At 40.5% G+C, this 24725-nt stretch overlaps 1 protein-coding gene across 3 annotated transcripts in view; it reads left to right on the top strand.

Moving 5' to 3' along the window:
• SUMF1 (sulfatase modifying factor 1) overlaps positions 1-15366 on the top strand; it is a 111604-nt gene extending 96238 nt beyond the window's left edge. For 2 of the 3 annotated variants that reach the window (XM_022572512.3, XM_022572509.3), the window contains 2 exons: positions 5133-5192; positions 14376-15366. In XM_022572512.3, the coding sequence (XP_022428220.1) occupies positions 5133-5192; positions 14376-14486 (171 nt within the window). In that variant the 3' untranslated portion in view covers positions 14487-15366. Of the gene's footprint in view, positions 1-5132; positions 5193-10941; positions 11076-14375 lie in introns of all 3 variants that reach the window. The other variant, XM_022572510.3, reaches the window with a different exon arrangement.
• The last annotated feature ends 9359 nt before the right edge of the window (positions 15367-24725 follow it).

The following is a 24725-nucleotide window of genomic DNA, read 5'->3' as shown; positions in this document are numbered from 1 at the left end:
ATAAAAATGAATTTCTTTAAAAAAATGTTCAGGTAACCCACAGGAAGGCAGAAAAAAGAAAACAAAAAAAAAAATAGAGAACAGACAAAATCCAAAAAATAAAATGACAGTCTTAAGTGCTTAGATATCAATAATTTCATTAAAAGCTCAATGGTCTAAATACATCAATTAAAAGACATTGGCAGAGTGGATTAAAAAACATAACCTAACTGTATACGGTCTACAACAAACTCACTTCAAGTATAATGATAAATAGGTTGAAAACAAAATGATGGGAAAAGATGTTTTAGGTAAACATTAATCAGAAAAAAGCAGGAATGGCTGTATTAATGTCATATAAAGTAGACTTCAAAGCAAAGAAAATCACCAGAGTCAGAGAAAGACATTGTGTAATGATAAAATGGTTAATCTACCAAGAGGACATAGTAATACCAAATATGTATGCCCCAGTGAAAAGAGCTGAAACATATGAAACAAAAACTAACAAAATTGAAAGGAGAAATAGACTAACCTGCAATTGTAGGTGGAGACTGTAATGCTCCTTTCAACAATTGATGGTACAATTACATAGAAAATCAGCAAGGATATAGAGGAACTCAACAATATCATCAACCAATGGGATCTAATTGACATTTGTAGAACACTCTACCCTACAACAGCAGAATACCCCTTCTTTTCAAGTACTCATGGAACATATACCAAGATAGACCCTATCCTGCACCATCAAATAAACCTCAACAAATTTTGAAAAATTGAAGTCATACAGAGTGTGTTCTCCAACTGCAGTGGAATCCAACTAGAAATCAGTAACAGAAATAAAATAGGAAAATGTCCAACACTTGGACAATAAACACACTTCTAAATAATCCATGGGTCAAACCATACACTGAAGTGAATGAAAATGAGCACATACGGACGAGTGCATGCCTGACCCGTGTGGGGTGAGGCACCCTCCTGTGCCCCAGGGCCAGATGCTCACTCCAGGTAATCAACTCCCCGCTGGGGCACAACGTATAAGAAAATCAGAATAAATGCTTGATTCCATGTCATTTGCTACGTGAAAGTGACAGTACAATATACTCATACAGAAGTGCCTCATTCTTATTAACAGCTGCTTAGCATTCCTCACTATGGATTTCATCACACATGGTTTAAAAGAAGTGCTTTTTGTCTCTTTGCTGACCGATGAAAATTTGTCAGACGCTCTGTTCCCTCTTTTGCTGTCCTTGTTGTTGTATTACATATGACACGGAGGGAAAGGGAAGCATATCTCTTGACTACATAAAATGTCGTTGTTTATGCTCCTGTGAAGAACGACCTGGCCAGCCCCAGCACATTGGTCAGCCCTCTTCCTGCAGGCTTACTCCTCATTCGACAAGCCAGTCTTGCTGAGGAGTGGTTCTGTGGCATCTGCTGTGGATTTGTTTCATCACTAAGGACTTCTGTGCCTTCTGAGGTGTTTTAGATGAGGCTCTGTTCCCCTGCGCTAGCACTCGGAGCATTACTCCTTCAGCTCTTGTCCTGAGAACCTGAGATGCACCTTGCTTAGCCTTTTGAGATTATTGGGGCTAACATTTAGAAACCTGCTTTTTAAATTGTTTTTCTTGCTGTCCTTGCAATCATCCAAGCATTAGAGACCTGTTCGTATTTTGCTGTCTGGGAGTAGAGCAGTTATTGGTAGTAGTCCCTTTGGAGACAACATTCACATGGGTTCTTGTCTGTTTCTGATCAGGGTCTCTGTGTTCAGCGTGTATTTTTACTTAGATTCTTGAGTACTGGTGGTACAGGTTGTGTGGCACGGCAGCCTCTCTTCTTGCCAAGTATACAGGCAGAGAGGTGAGGTATTGACACTACCGTCGGTAGCTTCTCAAGTTGTTTTATTATTTTTTCATTTTTTATGTTTTTTGCGGTACGCAGGCCTCTCACTGTCGTGGCCTCTCCTGTTGCGGAGCACAGGCTCCGGACGTGCAGGCTCAGCGGCCATGGCTCACGGGCCCAGCCGCTCCGCGGCATGTGGGATCTTCCCGGACCGGGGCACGAACCCGTGTCCCCTGCATCGGCAGGCGGACTCTCAACCACTGGGCCACCAGGGAAGCCCTCTCAAGTTGTTTTAACCTGCAGTAACAAACTTGATCATGAGAGACAACGTTAATTTTGATTTATCGATCCTTTCCTTAATGAAAAGAAATGGAGACATTTCCCTCTTATGTTAGTTTCCTAGGGCTTCCATAACAAATGATCACAAACTTGGTGGCTTGAAACAACAGAAATTTATTCTTTAGTTCTGGAGGCTAGAAGCCTGAGACCAAGGTCCTGGCTGGGCCATACTCACTTCAGAGTTTCTAGAATCCTTCCTTGTCTCATCCTAGCTTCTGGCAGTTCCCCGGAATCCTTGGCATTCTTTGACTTGTAGCTACATCACTCCAGTCTCTGCGTCCATCTTTACATGGCCTTCTCTGTGTCTTCTCCTCCTGTTACAAGGACACCAGTCACTGGATTTAGGCCTCACCCTAATCCAGTATGACCTCATCTTAACTAATTCAGAAAATTACAAATCTGCAAAGTTCCTATTTCCAAATAAGGTCACATTCTGAGGCTCTGAGTGAACATGAATTTGGGGGGACACTATTCAACCCACTACACACTCCGAGTAATTTTTCTGGGTTTTTTTTTGCAAAGTGGTAAGCATTTCAAACAGATGTAGCTGATCCTACATCATGTTGTTTTCTGGCAAAAATAGTTTTATTTATAAGGACCAGATGAGCAGCCACCTAGAGGACTGTGTTAACTGCTGTGGTCATGTCAGCCCGGGATGACTCTCAAGAGTGCTTGGGTCACTTTGATGAGTGTCACTTTTATTGGTTATAGACTTCCTTCATTGGAGATGGTGGTGAAAGGGAACTGTTCTGTTCTCCTTCCTGTTGGCAAATCAGCTCCTTTTTCTTGTCCTTGGATCTAACTTGACAAAAGAAGTTAATCTTGCGTGATAGCAGATACTGTAATCGGCGTTTAAACTGTCATTTATTCCATTGTAACCCAGCATGCAGAGACCCCCCGAAGCAGTGTAACGCAAGAATCCCCAAGCAAGAAATTTAATGGAGGAGAGAGCAGCCATTCTATGGGATAGCTACACAGCTTTAAATGCTTTCATTTCTGCTTCAGTGAATTCTTGGTGATTATGCTGCTTTTATAGAATGATAAACTCACCCAGCAGATTCTGTTGTAATGGCTGTCAGATTCCAGTTACTCCTGGGAAGGATGCTGTTTTGTGAAGTCATTATTTTCACATGTAGCTCCTCTCAATTATAGCTTGCCCATTTCTAATCAATAAAAGTTTGTTACTATAACATAAAACATTGAAGGCCATGGAAATACTGTGGCCTTGCAGTGGAATGAAAAATAACCAGTGGCTTGGTCTTTGACAGCTTTTAAGTACCTGGCTTAGAAGAAAACATGAACTTGTGCCCACAAGTTGACATTTGCGAGTCAGTGTGTTAGCCATGCTTGGAGAAAACATGGTTCTTTTAACTTCTGCCACTGACGTCTGGGCCTTTGACAAGCAAAAGGAAAACTAAGATAGGAGGCTCTGTTCAACCTTCTCTTATTTTCAGTAAGCAAAGAACAGGCAGCTGTATGATTAGTTGACTTCTTGCATAACAAAGGAAAAGCAAAAAATTCTCATCCCCCTCAGACTTCCCAGATGTGGCTCTGGTTTGTAGTTTACTGGTAACTCTCAAATACTCTTTGCATGGCTTACCTGATGATGAGGCTTTTGTCCTGGCAGTTTTACGGTGTTCATTTGCATTGCACATTTATCCAGAGCCGTCTCTAGAAGTAATAGTCTTACCTCTTGGCTGGCTTTTTCTGCCTCCAGTTCTCATTGCAGTGGTAGCCACTGTTCCTTCTTTTTTTTTTTTTTTTTTTGGCCTGTGTTGGGTTTTCATTGCTGTGTGCGGGCTTCCTCTAGTTGCGGTGAGTGGGGGCTACTCTTTGTTGAGGTGCGTGGGCTTCTCATTGTGGTGGCTTCTCTTGTTGCAGAGCACAGGCTCTTGGCGCACAGGTTTCAGTAGTTGTAGCACGCGGGCTCAGTAGCTGTGGCACATGGGCCCTAGAGCGCATGGGCTTCAGTAATCGTGGCGCATGGGCTCAGTAGTTGTGGCTCAAGGGCTCTAGAGTGCGAGCTCAATAGCTGTGGCGCACAGGCTTAGTTGCTCCGCGGCATGTGTGATCTTCCTAGACCAGGGCTCGAACCCGTGTCCCCTGCATTGGCAGGCGGATTCTTAATGACTGAGACACCAGGAAAGTCCTGCCACTGTTTCTTCTTGCTTTCTTTTAGGCCTTGCCCAATTTCCTATACTCTTGGTCTCTAAACTCTTGAGCCAGGCTGCCTCGGTGTGAATCCTCATTCTCGCATTTGCTTAATCTCAGAAGTTGTTACAGAAATTACATGAGTTAATATTTGCAGAATACTTAGAACCCTACTTGGTTCATAATAAATACTGTATAAATCTTTTTGAAAAAGATAAACTGTGTTCTATATCTTGATTGTGGTGGTGGTTATACACTTGTCAAAACTCATCAGAAGTGTGCATTTAAAAGTTTTAAAAGTATAAAAGTTTACTGTATATAAAGTATACCTCAGTAAACCTGACCTAAAATTTTTTTAAAGGTAAAAAGCATATCCGTTTATTCAGCCAGCAAAGGGTTTATTAGGTGTTGCACAGTAGGATTTTAAAAACATAATTCAAAGAGGCTTGCCAGTCTAGTTGAGCTGGCCGGTTATAATGCAGGATAAATTTGCCCATCAGTGTGAGAAGGTGATGTAAGAGGTGCTGCAAAGCAGCTTATTAGTCATCTAGGTAGGAAACACTGTAGGGGTTTGGATTGCTTAAGGCAGTCCCAAAGAGTTCACCAAATAGTCGGAACTTGAGCTGGACCTCAGAAGATGTAGGATTTGGAAAGATGGGCATTCGAGAAGGTGCATGGGTGCAGGTGCAAGACCCAGGGGCAGAAATGTGTGTGGAGACTTTAGGCAACCATGTGAGAGCTGGTTGGATTAAAATAGACCCTCTGACTGTGGGAGGGACAGCTGTGCTTTATGGACTAACGAGTTCTCTTCCCTTCATCCACAGAAAGGCCCCCCTTCTGGGAAAGACCGGGTGAAGAAAGGTGGATCCTACATGTGCCATAAGGTAAGTCAAGTCATTAAACTCTGTTTTGGTGTTCTAACAGCAGGTTTATGGATCCATTGTAAACATTAGCCCCAAGATGTCTCATCCACTTCTGTTAATACATACCTATCTCCATCAACGCCAGAAAAAAAAAAGTTTGTGCACAGGCATGGGGAAAAGTGGTTCAAGAAGCAGAGGTTGTAAATGATCTGTTGTCAACCATATTCCATCTGTTGTATCTTGACCCTTTGAGACACCTTTGTTGTCCCATGAATCAGGGTGAGCTGTATATCTGGTTTCCAGCATGTAAGTCTGGAAGCACACCCTTAATTTATTTGAGACTCCTGTAAATTTCTGGCTTGTCTGTTGAGATTAAGTTGAGTTATAAATGGAGGGTAGTTTGTGGTATACTGGAATGGAAACATCCCAAGTGTTCTAGGTATATAGTGTGTGCTTTGTGGAATAAACATCTCTCTCAGAGAATGATTCTTCTCTTTGGGCTATAATTTCAGTGTCAGAGTTGGTTGTTCTTGGCGAGTAGAAGTAAGTCAGTGTTTCATGAGTAACCTTTTTAAGGAGTTCAGAAATCGAATACCACTTCTCTCCCTTTTTTTCTTTCAATCATATATTTTTAGTATATCTAGCACTTCAACTTCTATCTCTATGCAAACATGGCGTTTTGCAGATTGTTATTACAAGAAGCTTCCCATGGTAACTCAGTCAGTCTAGGCAGTTAGAGACTTAAAACTGTAATGGCTCCAAATTAAGTTATTAATTTGATAATGGAGGAATTGTCAAACTTTGCCTTAAAATAATGGTTCTCAAACTTTATTGTACATTAGAATCATCTGGGATCTATAAAAGATATTGATGCCTATTTCCTCACTCACCTCATTCTGACTTGATATTTCTGGATTGTGACCTGGGCATCAGGATTTTAAAGCTCTCAAGGTGATCATAACATACATCAAATTTTGGGAGCCACTGGCCTAAAGAGAACCTATTTAAATTATGTATATCTGTGAGTTCGTAGGGGTGTGTGTCTTCTGCATTTCTTAGAATTTTTAGTGTAGTTATTTAGGTGGCAGTTCATAGAGTTGAGTTCACTTTATGCTTTACACTTACCTTTATAACAAGATGTGGACAAATTTATCTTTAAAATTCTAACTTTAATTTTAAATTAAAAGCATTGCCCTAGGTTGTCCCAGTACTCTTAAGTGTTCATATACCCATCTGTCTGTAGTCCCAGATTTTTTTCCTTTGATTCAAGCTGTTGCTGCAGGTGTATCTGAATCCTCTTGCTGGGAAACCAGACTTTCATGAAAAACAGGTGAATCTCTTTTTGCACAAGAGCATCTCAAAACCCTAATTACCACCAGTTATGTGTCTGACATATGGCACTTTTCATAATTGGGAGTCCATTTACTCTGTAATAATTAAAGACCATAAGATTTTTTTTGCACAAATAAGTGGAGAAAATGAATCCTGTAAAAAACATTTTAAGCATGAACACCAAAATATTCCAGTGCCATGCATATGAATGTGTCTACTTTAACATTTCATTTTTCTTGCTTATTTTAAATGTTTAAAATTTTTATAAGCTTCTTAATTTATTCTTTTAAAATATCTTTTAACATGTTTATATATATATATATATATATATATATATATATATTTTTTTTTTTTTTTTTTTTTTTTTGGCGTATGCGGGCCTCTCACTGCTGTGGCCTCTCCCGTTGCGGAGCACAGGCTCCAGACGTGCAGGCTTAGCGGCCATGGCTCACGGGCCCAGCCGCTCCGCGGCATGTGGGATCTTCCCGGACCGGGGCATGAACCCATGTCCCCTGCATCAGCAGGTGGACTCTCAACCACTGTGCCACCAGGGAAGCCCTATATTTTTAATAAATACATTTTTATGGTACAGTTGTTTTTTGTATATTTATGTTGTGTCCTGTAACCTTGTTAAACTCATCTGTATAAGTGATGTTTTTGTAGATTCTTTATATATATATATATCTTTACTGGAGTATAATTGCTTTACAATGTTGTGTTAGTTTCTGTTGTACAGCAAAGTGAATCAGCTCTAAGTATACATATATCCCCATATCTCCTCCCTCTTGAGCCTCCCTCCCATCCTCCCTATCCCATCTCTCTAGGTCGTCAGAAAGCATCGAGTTGATCTCCCTGTTGTTTTTGTAGATTGTGTTGTATTTTCTACATAAGTGGTTATACCATCTGTGAGTATAGACAGTTTTACCTCTTCCTTTTTAATCTGGATACCTTTTATTGCTTTTTCTTACTGTATTGTGTTGGCTAGAACCTCCAGTATATTGTTGAATAGGAGTGGTAAGAACAGACAGTCTTACCTAATTTTTGATCTTAGGGGAAAAAACATTTGACTTTTCAAAATTAGCTATGATATAAGCTATAGTGTTTTCAAAGATGCCGTTTATCAGCTTGAGCAAGTCTCCTTCTAGTCCTAGATTTCTGAGAATTTTTTTTATCAGAAATGGATGTGGATTTTGCCAGATGCTTTTTCTAAAGCTATTGAGATGTTTATGTGGTTTTTCTTTTTCAGCCTGTTAATATGGTGAATTATAGTCATTGATTTTCTGTTTTCAAATGTTAAACCATCCTTGGCTTCCTGGAATACATCCACTTAGTTATGATGTATTATCCTTTGTATATGTTTTGGATGCAGTTTGCTAAAATATGTTCATGGTTGGTATTGGTCTCTTGTTTTTGTTTTTTTTTCTGTCTGATATTAGTATCAGTGTATTGCTGGCTTCATAGATTGATTTGGGAAATATTCCCTCATCTTGAATTTTTTGGGGAAGAGTTCATGTAGAGTTAGCATTTTTCTTCCTTAAATGTCTGATAGAATTTCCCCAGGAAAACCATTTGGGCCTAGAGTTGTAACCATACATTTAATTTAGTTAATAGCTACAGGGTTGTGCAGATTATCTGTTTGTTCTTGATTAAGCTCTGGGAGTTTGTGTCTTTCAAGGAATTTGTCCATTTCAGCTGAGTTAATGAATTTATTGACATAAACTTTGCCTTTTCACTTGCTGTTTAGACCATTTACATTTAATGTGATTGTTGATATGGCTGGATTTAAATTTGTTGTCTTGATATTTGTTTTTCTCTTTGTCTCATCTGTTCTTTTCCTTTTGCTTTTTTTTTCTTTTTTTGGATTAAGTGTTTTTTTTATCACTTCATTGTCTCTCCTTTGGCTTATTAGCTATAACTCTTTATTTTAAAAATTTTGTGGCTGATTTAGAGTTTATATTATACATCTTTAACTTTTCTTAGTCACCCTGAAGGATAAGTTTTAATTTAGTCAGGCTCAGAGTGATGGAGAGAGTATTCCAGAAAAGAGAATAGCAAAGTGACAAAACTGAGTGGGATCCACAAGATTTTCCAGAGAGAAACGGCAGCTCTAGGATCTTTGGTTAAGTTAATTGTAGATGATGTAGGTTTTTAACCTCAGCCTGGTTATTTTGGTGTAGTCAAGAAAACAGCGCAGTGTTGGCTGTGAATTACTTTCAGTGCTTGTTCTTTACACTAGATTAAGAGTGGCAGTTTTAAGTGCCACTAAGTATATTAAGATGTGGACTCTAGAATTAGATCTGGGTTGGAGTTCCTGTAACTGTTCTTTGCTAGTCTTTGCCTGTAACATTAGGCAAATTACTTAACCTTTCTAAGCCTCAGTTTTCACACTTGTAAAATGTACATCATAACTGCACCTATTGTAAGGTTCTTACGAGGAATAAATGCAGCAAAGTAAATAAGCACTTGGTACAGTGCCTAGCTCATGGTAAAGTCTCCGTAAGTTAGTTGCTGCTAACACCATCATTCTTAATCATCATCTTTATTATAATAAGATTATTTTCCCCCATTTTCTCTTTTGAATAAAAACCAACTAATGAACTGCTAACTAGATAGGCAGAATCCTGGAAATGATTACTGTAGCACAGGTAAAAATCAGTAAAAGAAAGAAAATCAATAAAAAGAGAAAAGAATAATGTAATTCATTTTGAAAAAAAAATCACCTTGCTTAGAAGGTGACTTACTTTTGATCGTGACCCAGGGCCAGTTTGCATGACTAAAGTAAGCTCTGATTATTATTTTTGATTTTTTGAAAGCCCATCCAAAGTATAGCTTCAGTAAGGAGACGAGGCACAGAAAGAACAACTATGAGTCAACATGGTGTTAAGAGCACAGATTCTGGAATGGGACTGAAAAGACTGTAATCCTGGATTCACAGTTACAAACTATGTGACCTTAGGCACACTATTACCACACCTGTGTGTCGGTTTTTTCCTTGTGTATACATATATATATATATTATTGTGTATACAGTAATACCTACCTCAAGATTATTGAGAGGATTAAGTCACTTAATACATGTGAAGTTCTTAGAACAGTTCACATGGTAAGTACTCGAGAAATACTAGTCTTTCTTGAAGTTGTTAGATTAATCTCTGTGGGATCTTTAGCCCAACCTACAACATTGATGAAATCCTCACTCCCCTACCCCCTCAACCCCACCATTTTACATCAAGATTAGTAGCAAAAGGAGTTGTCCAAGTGTCAGTGGCAAGAGCAATGGATGGGAAATTGAGAGACCTGAGTTCTGCTGTGTCATTTTTCTATAATCATTTTGTTCATAATGAGCTACAATTACCTTAAAACTGTTCTTTATCCCTAAAAGTCTTCCTCTCATAAAAACCATATTGCCGTCCCACTTGACTTCAGAGCCCCAAGGCTGGTAAGCCATTATCTTAAACGAATTGTTCTTGAATCCAGGATCATATTCTTAGTGCAGATATCGAGGTCAGTTTCACAAAGTAATTAGCCATTTTGATGAAATGGGGCTAAAATAGGCCCTCACTACTACCTCTGTTCTTAATTAATAAAATGACCCATATTTCAACCACTCAAAGACCTAACATCATTAATAACCATTTTTAGTGCTAAAAGTAGAGTTGGAAAAAAAGAAAGAGCAATGAGGACATATGAAATCAGGCCATTTTTCTCTTTAATTACGTATTTCATTAGTTGCCCATTACTGGAATTTAAAATGAACTACTTATTAATAAATGTTTGCTGAGTGAATGAGTGCATTTGCAGTGGAATGATAATGTCAATTGACTGTTTTGTCATGTGATGGTCCTGACCTTTCAACACTAACTTGTAGTGAGACTTGCTTTTTAGTGTTTAGTTCTTCATCATTTAGGTTAATGGAAGACTTTAGGTACTGCTATGATCCAAAAAAGGACTAGCTCTTTTTGTTGTCACTGATTTTAAGCTTTTTTGTTATGTAAGCAAAACATTTTCATTGCATAAAAATTAGAAAATAAATAATAAACAGAAAAATGAAGAAAATCGTTCACGCTGCTTTCTGAAGAAAACTGTTAATAGTATTCTACCAAACTCTTCGGTGCACTTTTATTTTTTCTTCCCAAAATGGGATTATGCTGTATGTACCAGGGCCTTCAAATATGACTATGGTCAATAATCTCTTATACATCATGGATCTCTTTTCCGATCACAGTGCTCCAGGCAGGCACAATTCGTCACAGTTGCTACAGCCTGCATTTTGTGGCATATGGAAACCAAATTTTAAAACAGTTTGTTATATAATTTGAGAGACAAGTTGCATATTGAACTATGCCATCTGACAAAGACCTCAGTCCTATGCCTTGTCACCAGAGATACCCCTTCACCTTTTCCATTTATATAACAAATAATTTTCCTATTTTTGTAGCAAATGCGTAACCGTATTCAGATGCCGGCAAGGAATCATCTTCCCAACACAAGATCACTAAGACCTGCAGAGAAGCTGCTTTTGTTTTAGTAAGGAAGCAGGTTAACCCAAGGAGGTCAGATAAGACAGGCAAAGTGAGTTCTTTTAATTAAGAGTGTTGTGTTCATTAGAAAGTAACAATTACAATTATCTCCACATGTCTACTGCTTTACTTTTTCATGTAAAGATAAGATGAAGCATTTTGACATTATTCCATTAATAGCCCCATTTTATCGGAAGAGGGAGCAGATTCAGAAAGGCTTTGGCTAAGGTTAAATAGCTAATGAGTCTTGGATTTTGCCTTTTCAGGTGAGTAAATTAGTAAAATGTTTGTCACAATTTCCACCTGTGTCAAGCCCAACCTCTTTTTGCCAAGTAGACCACCTTTAATGTGACTCCATCCTATTTATCCACCCACGTTTCCTGCTTTTCATCATTTATCCTCTCTGTACCACTCATTGCTTTTGCCTGGAATTCTCATTCTCTGAATCTTTGGGCGGCTCAGCTCTCACAGCGCCTCATCAGAGGAGCCTTCCCCGGCCACCTTATCTAAGTAGCACCTAGTCACGTCTGGTCCTCTCTCCCTATGTGACTTTCTTCCAAGCTCACCACTGCCAGAAGCACTCTTGAATTTATCCGTTTATTTATTGTCTGACTACTTAACTCCTTGTTGAATGTAAGCTTCCCGATAACAGGTACATTGTTTTGTTCCGCATTGCTTCCCTCGTGCCCAGAATAGCATCTAGCATGTTGTAAACTCTCAAATATTCAATGAATAAATAAACCATGCTCTGACACTCTCAGGCTGTGGCCTTGCTATCCTCTTCACTTGCCCGAATTTTTCCATTTTCATGCCTCTGATGTCATTGTTTTCTCCACTTAACATACCTTCTTTCCTTGTTTCTAAGTCCTGTAAATCAGTGCTACTCAGTTTGTGGTCCATGGGCCCGTAGCATTAGCAGCGCCTGTAAGCTGGTTAGAAATGCAGATTCTTGGAACCCACACCAGACTTACTGAATCAGGATCTCTGGGTTTGTGGCCTAGGAATAGGTATTTACATGAGCTCTCCAGGCTATTCTTCTGTATACTCAAGTCGGAAGACCACTGCCATAATCACGTAAATCCCGCTCTGGCCACGTTCTGCCTTCAAAAGTCTTTCCTAAAAAATTAGACATTTAGTGACCATTTCCTCTCCTGAATTAATAGTAGCCTCAGAATCTTTTAATCCTAGCTTGTTTTGTAGCTTTTTGATGTGTAATCATTGTTTCCTCAACCAGCCTGTGATCTCCAGCGGGACAGTGCGCACAGGAGGCGATCAGGAAACGCTTGATTGTTTTTTGTCATGTGTGGTCCAGTTATGGAACAAGAATGTCCCTGTCTGACTGCCTGCCCCCCCTGCCCCAAACTCGATTCTTGCTCCCATGTGGAATTCACTGCACACACTGAGAGCGTGGGGCCCTGCATTATCCACAGGAGCTTGATTCTAAAAATACCAAAGCACCTTGCTTCACAGCAGCCCAGTGAGTAGGCCCTACATGGAACAAAGCTTCTGCCGTGTCTTTCTGCAAGGTCACCTCTAGTCATTTTAGAGCTTCCATTGCATCCCAATCACAGGTAGTAGCAGATGCCATCATGTCTTTCATTATTTCAGGCATATTTTTTTATTCATTTTCCCTCTGCCTGCCTGAATATTGGTAATAGTGTTACATTCTTCACTGGCCACAGGGAAAATGAGAAAATTGGTTGCTACTGTTTTGCTATCTATAAAAGACAGAGCACCATGTGTTTTGTTTTTTTTTTCATGGTGGAAGTGCTCCAGAGAATTCCTTTGTTAGCTCTAGAGATAATTTTTATGAAGATTAGAAACATTCAACTTTCGTGAGAGAAAGGAGAATAATAAGAATTAAGGAAAAAAAAAAACCTCTTTCATACTGACCTATTTTGCCCCTCCACAAATTCTCTCTGCTTCATGAGTTCCAAAGTTACTCTACATGATTCTTTGTGCAGTTTCTTTAACCAGCGGCGGGGACTTGAGTTTCCTGGGGCCCACTCAGAGTTGATGCTCTTGGTACACAGGGTAACTAGTTTATTTTCATTGTCTGTTTTTTTTGATCAAAGATCTTAGGACATAAGAGTTCCATGCATGGTTATTTTTGGAACGTGGAAGCTTTTGAAGTGTTTGAATCAAGTCATCTGTGGTTATTCACTGACTGTCTAGTAGGTGACCAGGGATATGTGTTAGGCTTTCCCTGGTGTGTACATGCAGGGGGCTATAACAGGGGTGGGACAGAATCATGAGTTGTGATGCCTTTCCATCTACGAGCATCGACTGTTGCTAGGCAGGCAAGCACACCACAGTTAGACCTGGGTTCGAATTCTACTTCTTTTAACAACTGTGTCATCTAGGGTAACTCATTTAATTCCTCTGGCCATTATGATCAAATCAAATAAGTGATGAATGCGCCTAGCACCATGCCTGGAGAGCTTGATGTCTGTGTGTTTGTGCATATGTATATACCATACTCTGCTCTTATAAAATAAAACAATACCAAACAAGTCCCCCACACAAAGATACATAACTTTATGAATTACTATGATTTAAACTCCAAAAGCAATGTATTAAGAAAAAATGTTTTCCACAGCCTTTCCTACTCTTGATGTTCCTGGGCTTGCTGTTCAATTTTTTGCCAACCTGTTGGATAGTAAATAATATCTTAATGTTGCTCTTAATTAATATTTTCTCAATTGCCATTTAGCTTTATTACTTGGTTTCTTGTCTACTTGTCAAATGCTATTCTAAATGTGCAAATAACTTTTTAAATTATAAAAGTAATACATAGTTATCATTGGAAATTTGAAACCCCACTGCCTGAGGGTAACTACGGTTTGGATTATGGTGCATTTTGAATCTTCCAGTCTGCTTTTCTTTGGCGTACGTGATTATCTAGATTGAGATCATAGCACATATACAGTTTTGTATTCTGACTTTTTCATTTAAGATTGTATCCTGAGAAATTCCTATGTCATTAAATGTTACATGAAAACATGCCTTTTAATGGCTGCTTACTAGTCTAAATTATGGATGCGCCATAACTTATGTAACCATTGGTTGTTACATTTTTTTAAACTGTTCTAAGTAATACACCAACATCTTTGTACTATATCTAGTCACGTTTATAACAGAACACTGGATAATGTGGTGAGCTCTCAATGCGCTACCCTTTTCGGAAACATAGCTGCTAAATGTGCAGGAGGTGGGTGCCTGTAGGACAGGCACTGTCTGCAGATAGGCATAACTCTCTACAGTTGGTACTTGGGTACAACGTCAATCTGACAGTTGAGAGCCTTCAGCCCAGAGTCCAAGAGCACTCATGTGTCTGGTTCTCTCCGCAAAGTCCTACTGCTACAGGTATCGCTGTGCTGCTCGAAGCCAGAACACACCTGACAGCTCCGCTTCGAATCTGGGATTCCGCTGTGCAGCCGACCACCTGCCCACCACAGGCTAACAGCCACGAAGAGCCTTCCTGAATCGGAGAAGTCGTGTCTAACCTGCACGCGGCTTCCCTCAGAAGGCTGAACAACCTCGTGTGAAGAATCCCACCCCCAGGTGGGTTACATACCTGCCCAATGGCCAAAGGAACCGTGTGGCGAGACCAAATAGCTGACCTGCATCAGCAAGTGTGCTTTATTGTGTGGTGCATTTCATGTTTTACTTTTGGAGTCTTTTAAAGAGGAAGGCGGTGGAGGGCACCCTGAACTAGGCCTCAGGAGGTCTGCGTTCTACCCAGGCTCTGCCCCTGGGTTAGACCCCAGGGTCCCACACTTGACCTTCCTGGGCCTCAGTGACCTCATCTGTCCAGTGAGGGGATGCACAACATGATCTCTGAGGCTGTCTCCCAACTCGCAGATTGTCTGAATATATCAGATTCTATTGTGATTTCATAGTGAGAGTTTATGGCAGGTTATTTTTTAGCTGTTTTTTCCCATGTGTGAACCTTGGGTAATAATAATCATGTAAAATAATCGTTCTCTTGTATATTATTTTCAGAAAAGAATGAGGGGGGTGGCGGTGATGGGTCTTTATATTCATACTGCACTTTGTTTTTTCAAGGAAATCAGTGTCTTTTACATTGTTATAATGAATCCCACTTGGGCCAGTGATGGTGCGCTCAAGTTCAGCAATCTGAACACGCAGGGATGTCTGTGAGGTGACTTTACTGTGCTTTATATTTTAACATTAAGTGCCTTTGGTTCAGGGGGGCAGTTACAAGCCCTATTTCCCCCTCTCCCCAAAGCCTTTGGTGAATGTGAAATGTTTGCTACATGGAGAAACCTGTTTAATTCTAAATGTAGGAGAAAATAAACAAGAACCTTGAATTAACTGTATTCAGGGTATCCAGTATTTTGTAATAGGGAAGTAGGAAATCTTGTTGGCTGTGGAGTGTCAGATGCTTCAGATCATGCACTGTGTCGAATAAAGTGGTATCTGCTAAATCAGGCTTCACTCTCATTGTTTCCTTTTCTCTTTCCCTCTATTATGTTTTCTTTTAAAGAAATGACTTTGTGATATGTATGTGTTTTGTTTGCTAGAAAACTTTCTTGTTGTTTAGCTATTTGATAACTTGGATATTTGAGCAGTTTGTGGGAATTTTTATTCCAAAAGGCAAGGCTGTTCTGCCAGGAACCTAATTATGACCGTGCTTCTTCGTGCCTCAGTAGATGAGACAAGGTCAAGGGCGGTGCCTCCATCCTGTGAAACGCAACAGCTGCTTCACATGCCAGGAAAGCACCTTGACTTAGGGTGATGGCTTCCAACCAGAGGTCCCTGTCATCAGGATCCCAGCCTGATTCCCCAGTCCTTGAAGACCCCACATTTGTTTCTAGCATGTCATTTGAAAGGAGAGGCTTGTCTTTATGTTGGTTGTTCAAAAACTAAGTCACAGAATATTCTTAAGTGTTCAGCCAACTCTTGATTGCTACTTTTGCACCTAGCCTCCTAATGTTAAAACATTTATCCTGAGAAACAGTTGTGTTGCTGGGGTGTTTGGCCACATTTGTTAGTCTGTCACTTTGTGGATATAAAATGTTTCTTTACACGCTCTCATCAGTTGATGATTAATTTGGGCAAAACAAACAAAAAAAAAGCATTTGCTTCATTGAAAAGGCTAATGGAGGAAATAAGGTATTTTATTCTTAAAGTCACCAGCACTCAAGCACAGTTTTTGTTTTTACTTGTTACCTCCCACTTACTTACATTTTTCACATGGTTATACTTTTAGTGTGTGTATTTTGGATTCTTTTCTTGGTAATTAATGTTATATAGCATAAATATTTTGGGGTGTGTTTTGGCTTAGTCTTTAGAATTGCATTTTTAGCAGCAGCATAATGTTAGAAAGCATTTAAAGTGAAATCCTAACAAGCCCTTCATTTAAGAACCACATTTCTAGGCTACTGACTACAGAGCGTGCCAGACTACAGACAGCTGTGGCTACTGCGCTTTATAAAATTGTGTGTTGACTTAGGAACAGACTGACAGGATCGTAGTATATGAACTGCAGCTTTAATGCTGTATACGCATTTCTGAAAAACCTCACCTTCTGCAAAATTGCGTGTAAAAAATAGGGAGCATAAGGAAAAATAGAGGTAGGGGCAGACCACTCACATGTTAAGGAACTTTGCCGCTAGAGTGCTAACAAAAATAATACCTATCCTACTAAAATCGGTAGCTCAGTTAAATCTGCAGTGGCAGCATCACAGCCAGTCAGTCCTTTGCAGCCTTAAGCCCTGGGGCTCCTCCGTCTTTCTTCTCTAAGATGTAAGTTTTATTTGTTTATTTATTTATTTATTTATTTATTTTTGCGGTACGCGGGCCTCTTACTGTTGTGGCCTCTCCCGTTGCGGAGCACAGGCTCCAGACGTGCAGGCTTAGCGGCCATGGCTCACGGGCCCAGCCGCTCCGCGGCATGTGGGATCCTCCCGGACCGGGGCACGAACCCGTGTCTCCTGCATCGGCAGGCGGACTCTCAACCACTGCGCCACCAGGGAAGCCCTTAAGACGTAAGTTTTTAATGGCATTTGCTTTTAATGGAGACCACTTCCATCAAAAGTAAAGATCTGATTGGGGTTTTAGACTTCTGCATCAGTCTTTATAAGGTTAGGGGGGCAATGTTTTTGTAGTATCTTTATTCGAACTCGCAGATTTTCGGAGAGTTTATTTAACATAGGGCAAATTTTAGCAATTTTGAAGCCACTAAATAAACCACTACTTGTACTTCCATAGGGTTAAAAAAAGTTTTTTGGAGGTCTTCATATATTGCTAAAGTTTTCTATTAACTTTCAAGAAAGTTTACCCGTGATGGTTTCAAAACACATTTCAAATAACATACACCCCAACGTGACTCTCACATTCGACCATCTTCCAATCTCTGTTTACAAATCACTTATGAGCTATTTCTGCATTAAAGAAATATTCGTCTTAACAGAACAGACTACTTGGCTGATGTGCCAGTATAGGAAAATCTGTGTTTCGTTTGTTTGTTTGTTTTGTTTGTTTTTTCAGGAACTCATTTATTAGGTGTGTGCTTCTAATTCATTTTTTGTCCCATTGAAGAGTGGAGGAAATTGAAGGTTTGTTCTCAAATCTGCTTTGGTCCTGAATCTTGGGCAATCTTAATATATATTCAGGGGTGTACGTGAGGTTCTGAGTAGGGAGCAGGTCATCTTCTTTTAAGCCTGTAAACATGAGTAGAAGGGGGGAGTGACGGGGAGTGATGGTTGTGGTGATCAAGAGTGACCTTTCCTTCTTAGAAAACATCAGATTACTTAGAGGCATCAGACTTTGCATGGTTCAACCTACAGCTTAAAATGAAATACAGATCTCCACCAATGTAGACATTTTTTTTCTTTTTTTAACTCTTCCCTCCCCACTTTTTTTTTTTTTTTGGACAGAGCATCTCTGTTGTCCACATGAAAGGAAAAAAGAAATCGAAGATGCTATTTATTTTAGTAAGTGTTGGTTTGGGCTGGGGCGTGGTGGGGTAGTGGCTCCAAACTAATATGTTGGTAAATTCTGTTTTCCTTGGACCGTCTTTACTAAGAATTCTGTTGTTGACATAAAATAAGGCAAAGGGCCTTTCATCCATGAGAATCTCAGGAACCTCTTGCTAATCACCTTTTCAAAACAGATCATGGGGCTTCCCTGGTGGCGCAGTGGTTGAGAGTCCGCCTGCCGATGCAGGGGACACGGGTTTGTGCCGTGGTCCGGGAAGATCCCACATGCTGTGGAGCGGCTGGGCCCGTGCCCCATGGCCGCTGAGCCTGCGCGTCCGGAGCCTGTGCTCCGCAACAGGAGAGGCCACAGCAGTGAGAGGCCCGCGTACCGCGAAAAAAAAAACCAAAACAGATCATGTTTTCAAGCTACACATAAAGTTGTTCTATGTGGTAAAATCCATAGTTGACCTAGTGAAAGGAGTATTTTGAGGAAAAAAAGGCGTGGAAATATGATGTTTTCTGTTCTGAGACTTCAGGAATTTGATACAAGGGACTAGTGTAGGATTTATTTTTCCTTTATAAAATATTTGGTATGCATTTCTTCCCCCTTCCTTCCAACAGATATCGAAACTAACCTTACCATTGGCAATATTTATCACCAGGGAGTTAACCTGCAGGCTGGCTTTTAGGAGGAGCACTGGAGGTGCAGAGCCTGGCTCTTGTGGGAACGGGGGCGACAAGAAGCAGGCTGACTGATGCCCATTCTAAAGGCGCTGTCATTGCTCTGCCCTCCCTTGGCCGCCATGCAGAAATGTGAGCCCAGACTTTCTCGATTGTCCAATTTCTGGGAGTACGTGCCTGGCTCTTTGCATTTTCATGTGAAGTCTTCTGAGTTTTTAATGTTGGCAACCAATTCAGATTAAAAAAAAACACTGTGAGGACCTAATAAATTGCTTCTGTAGCCAGATTCAGCCTGTGGAGTGCTACTTTTCAACTGAGATTATGAAAAGTCGATTCATTTCATGGAGCACGAAATCCCATGTATTTCTTTCTGAAAAATGACTGATCAAGTAAGTAATGTACCAGTTAGAAATGTCCGAGTTTGAGAAAGCGCAGTGGCTTGCCCAAGGCTATATCATCTTGCCTAGAAATGCGGTAGGGAACACCTTTTCTCCATCCCCACCCCATCCCACCTAAAATCATTTAATAGCCATAGGCAATCTCAGCGGTGCTATCAACAGTTCATTTTCATTAACTTCGGCACTTATTATTAAGTTTGCAGACTAATATCAGAGAATAGCAGAAATGTCAGTTGCTTAACTGTTGGTTTCATTTATTAAAATTTAATTGTCTGTAATACGAACTACCCCAGAGTAGGCGTTGTTTTTATAGGTTTTGCCAGAATCAGCCATGCCCTTAGTGAAAGCTGGCCTTTGTTGTTTCAAATGCTTAAAACAGCATGGAAATTATTAACGCCAAGAGGCTCGGTTGGAGCCCTGGCAGCAGGCCAGAACTCCTTCCTTCCTCTGACTCTTGTGTTTAGACTATTAAAGCAGGAGTTTAATTAATTTTATGATTAAGAAAAATCATTACAGATAATATTCAGGTAGGCTGTAAAATGAGATACGCTCTTTTCTGAAATTTGCCCTATTTAGGATTGGAAAGTTGAAGGGATTAGCACCAAGGGGGTGGAATTTTTCAGCTTCAGATCAGATTCTAATCTGCGCCCAAATGGTAATTGACTCCACAGTCATCATTATGAGAAGGCTGGTTGGGCCTTTGGAATTAGTCATCGTTGTCAGGCAAAAAGACACTTCCATTGCAGGGTAATTGAAGGCCGGGCAGGATTCTCTCCCATTGCTGGGCCTGGGCCATGTTTGACAAACTCCTTGTTTTCTTTGCTGAGGAAATGGAAGACCGATCAGACCAACCCTTTTCCAACATGTCAGTTGGCACCTCAACAGGGTAAGGTTAGAAGCTCTGAATCAACACTTAGCAGGAAAGTGAAACCAGCTGACAGTCAATCAGGGGAACAGAGATAAGCCCTTCCTTGTCAGGTGGTGCTGATAAAAGGTTCACCTGCATTTAGTTTGGTGCCTGTTAAGAAGGGCCCTTTGTGGTTGCTATTCTGAAGCCCACAATTTTTTTCTGCTCCAGACACTTGCCAAATGAAATTTTATTTATTTTCTTTTAAATGACATGGAAGGATGCCCCTTTTAATCTCTTCCGTTATCTTCTTTAAAAGGCAGTTTATCATGGTGTGAAGAGAGCACCAGAATGAGATTATCTGGGATTGTTTCCCTGCCTCTCCACCTACTTACCTTGTGATCTTTAGGCAGGTAATGTCGTCTCAGGTTAAATGGGGATAATAATAGTACCTACCTCTTGAGGTTGTGGGGAGATATGAAATAATACAAAAATAAAGTGTTTAGCACAAATTACTTGGGTAAGTGCTTGCTAGGTACTTGTTTCTACTATGAGTGTGATTATTAAGATCAGAGGAGCAGGAAGGTACTACCAGACGGTCCTGGTCAGTCATGGGGTTCAGCTTAGAACAGGGAGCAAAGTGGGCCAAGAGGCAGAAAACAAAGAGGCTGAATTTAAAAGCATAACTTGATCTCTATCTCAAATATAAAAAAAGAAGCTGGCATGGTTGACCCCCAAATCTCTGTTAATACTTGAATTTGAAAATGTTCTGATACTATATGGTCCATCTGTTCCCCAAATTTTGGCTGCGCCGCTGCAGCTTGTAGGATTTTAGTTCCCCAACCAATGATCAAACCCGGGCCCTGGGCAGTGAGAGCACAGAGTCCTGACCACTGGACCACCAGGGAATTCCCCCCATCAAAGTTCTCTGTAAAGGAGAAAATTACATCTGACTATTGCAGCATAGATTGTATAATTCTGAAGCTTTTCCTCCTCAATCTGCCTCACAAAGAACCTCTGGCAGGTTTAATACCAATGAAAATGTCATTCATGGGCATAACAATAGTTAAAAATAGAAAACAAAAGGGAAGGCAGTCTGTTGTCTCATAATATGCTAGTCAGCCTGTTAAGGTTTTCTGTGGTGTTTTCAATGTTAATTTGCATGCCAGTTTTAGAGAATAGTTGTTTAGGTAATTCTGGGAACTCATTTAAATTATTTCTTCTTACTTAATTCTTCTCTGAGATTTTTGGTCCAGGATCTGGATTCTAACTTCATAAATTACCACATTCAAAACTCAAAACAACATCCAAAGGAGAATAGTTGAGGGTGTGGCAATGCTCATAGGGATTGGTGTAATGGGTTTTGAGAACAGCAACTGTCAAAGTGTGGTCTGTGGACCGCATTCAGGGGGTTGAGTCAGAATTGTCTTCATAATAATATTAAGATGTGATTTGCCCTTTTTATTCTCATTATCTCATGAGTGTATGGTGGGATTTTCCAGAGACTACATGATAGGTAGCCTGACGGCTCATAGAATATGAGCTTGTATATTTTTATGTTTTAAAATGTTTCCAGTCTTAATTTTTAATATGCTAAGTGTTAGCTCTAACCCACGTTACAAAAGCTCCTTGGGGTCTTCAGTAAGATGTAGGCATGTAGAGGGGTCCTGAGAGCAAAAAGCTTGAGGGCTGCTGATCTAGAAGAAAAGCAAGGCCTCGTGGTGACCAAGTCTGTCTTGGGAATAATGACCAGCCCTTCTCCAGCTCTTCCGAAGACAGTCAAGAAGAATTGAGTTTAAATGACCACAGGAGAAATTTAAAATTATCTGCTAAGAGGTGCTTCCTTCCTATTCGTTTCTGGAGACCTATTAAATGCAGAGGAGAATTTCCTTCCGTGGCTCGAAGAAGACCCACCAATGATTTAGTTGAAGTGGTCACGACGTGGAAGGGTCAGAAAGAGGAAGCCCTGGGGAGCAGCACAGGGAGATGGCCCCGCCATGGGTTGTCACATTTTCTCAGAGATGGTGATAATGGAGTTGGGTCCTCTGAGAGACCATTCTGTTTGTGGAGTGCCCTAAACAGTCCTGTAATTGGAGTCACTCTGATATACAAGGAGTCCCCAGGAGGGCTTTGGAATATCAGGTGCACACAGTGTAAGTTCCCCCACTCTTGTAGCCTCTGTTCGAGGTGATGGGGTAGTGGGACCCCTGCTTGTCAGCCATCTGCCCCCTCAGATGGTGGTTGTATCATAAAGCGAGTGAGGAGGGTCAAAGTGTTACTTTCATGAAACAGCTCACTTTCTCCTGGTGGAATTCATCTTCATTGTGCTGTAAATTGTGACTGTTTTACCTTCCTCTTGCCTGGTTTATCTTCCAGTCACAGTTTTAGGTTCTCCTTAGCCAGGCACTACGCTGAATGCTTTATGTACATGATCTAATGTAATCTGCAGGCGATCTCGGGAGGACATGGTTATTTTTGGTTAGTATTCCCACTTTGCGCTTAGGAAACTAGGACTCGGTGTTTGCAAGGCGTCCAGGTGACACGGCTGAATGAGGCCGAACCAGGACTCCCACCATTTTTGTGACTTCTCTCTACTGCATCACTAGATCCACAGTTTTATTTTGAGTTTGGTGTGGGGAGGGGTGGATTAAAGAGGGGAGATAACTGAGGCAAAAGGGAGCCTGAAGGAGAAAAACGGCAAAGAGCGAGGAGATGGAATGGATCAATGGTTAAGAACATGGACCCTGGAACCAGACTGTCTTGGTTTAAATTCTTACCCTACCACTTGCTAGATGTGTGACTTCGGGCAAGTTACTTAACCGATTTGTTTTTCAGATTTTGAAAATTAAAATTTACTTTCAGAAAAGGTAGAATCAAGGCAGGAGTGTTAAAATCGTCAGTATAGGGTGATATGTGTGCAAATTTTTGACCTGCTTTACATCCCTTCCGTGTCATTCTCAATATGGCAATGAGACATCCAAGGTTAGGACCAGACATTTCCAGAAGGCGTGTTTTCATCACATCATTTTCTTTCCCAGAATGTGCTGCTTCTTTTTACAAAACGATCATGTTTCCGTAAAGAGGCGGATTTTTTTTTTTTTTTTTAAGGGCGAGGTGGGAGAAAGCGGGGTATATGGGAAACATTCACCTGCTAGCAATAATGAAGATCAAAAGGTGCATTATAGCTCATTCGTACCAGGCTCAGATTCATGAAAAATGTTACAGCTGCTAAGACGACTGAGATCATGTGGGAAGAGTGAAACAAGTGTCCTGCACCATGCTTGTTAAATAGCGCTCTGAAAAAGCATACGGGAGGAGTTCCTTGATAAGAGTGAATCCCCTGGTCTTTGTGAAACTGGGCAAAAGTCTCTTAGTTGCTTCCCCTAACTCTGCTGAGGGACTGAAAACTGGGCATTGTTTCTTAAGATGTGGTTTCAGAGCAGCTTCCAACTCAGCATTTTCCTCTGTTCCAGAACATTGTAAATACTCAGTTTGGTGGAGAGGGGGAGAAAACGTCATTAATGTGGGAATCACATTCACATTTGCAATTTTATATTTATTAACAAAATCTTTTGCTCCAGAATATATTAGGCAAGCCAAAGGATGAATCACGTTGATTACTGCTTCTGGGCTGTCAGCTTTGGACAGTCTCTTTTGGAGGCAGCCCTTGTATTGATACCCCCATCCCTGGCAACTGGAAGTGGTTTTATGTGTAATGTTCCCCCTCTAGTGGCCAGGTTGGTTTTGATTTTTTGCACAAATGATCTCTGGAGTTGGAGAACCTTTCGTTTAGGGGTACTGTGGATTTGGGAAAGCCAGGGGGAGAGGATAAAGAAGAGTGTGCAAATCTTTATTCCATAGGAAAAAATTGTTCTGAAGTTTTTCTCCCGTCCAGTCCCTAGATTTTTAAAGAGCTGATGGAGATGGAGACTGACCTGCAGAAGGGAGGAGATCTCTCATCTTTTCACTCTGATTGTTTTCTGAATTTCTACTGCCTTTATTAAGAATTATGTTATTGGGACTTCCCTGGTGGCGCAGTGGTTAGGAGTCCTCCTGCCAATGCAGGGGATGTGGGTTCAGGCCCTGGTCCGGGAAGATCCCACACGCTGCGGAGCAACTAAGCCCATGCGCCACAACTACTGAGCCTGTGCTCTAAAGCCCATGAGCCACAACTACTGAGCCCCTGTGCCACAACTAGTGAAGCCCGCGACCCTAGAGCCCATGGTCTGCAACAAGAGAAACCACCACAATGAGAAGCCCATGCACCGCAGCGAAGAGTAGCCCCTGCTCGCCACAACTAGAGAAAGCCCGCGCACAGCAATGAAGACCCAATGCATCCAAAAATTAATTAATTAATTAATTAAAAAAAAAGAAGTATCTTATTAATAACTCTCCATCAAGTTTCAATAGAAAAATATTTTTTAATTATAAGAGCAATAAAATGTATAGGGTAAAACTAGAAACCCTAAAAAAATATTCAGAGTGTCCTTCATTCTGTGAGTTCTGGTCTTCTCCCAAGTCTGTGCCAGCAGGTAACTACTATCAACAGTACGTATACCTTTCCAGGTTTTTTTCTATGCATTTAAAAATACGTATTGTACATGTGTCTATTGGTATATATTGAATACAGATGACTTATCAAAATATACATAGATGCACACAGAAATCACATACAATGTATTCAAATTATATTTGGTTTTCATGAAACAAAATCGAGTCATACTACAAATACTGTTCATTTAATATATTGTGTACACTCCATGAAAGTAATATATAGGTCTAGCTCTTTTTCAATAGCTGAATTAATGACGTTCATCTATTTAAGCATT

This window comes from Delphinapterus leucas, chromosome 10, assembly GCF_059928025.1.
Source record: "Delphinapterus leucas isolate spDelLeu-1000000601 "Yukka" chromosome 10, BTC_Dleu_Yukka2, whole genome shotgun sequence".
In the NCBI taxonomy this organism is placed as follows: Eukaryota; Metazoa; Chordata; class Mammalia; order Artiodactyla; family Monodontidae; genus Delphinapterus; species Delphinapterus leucas.
This window is presented reverse-complemented; position numbering and strand designations above follow the sequence as displayed.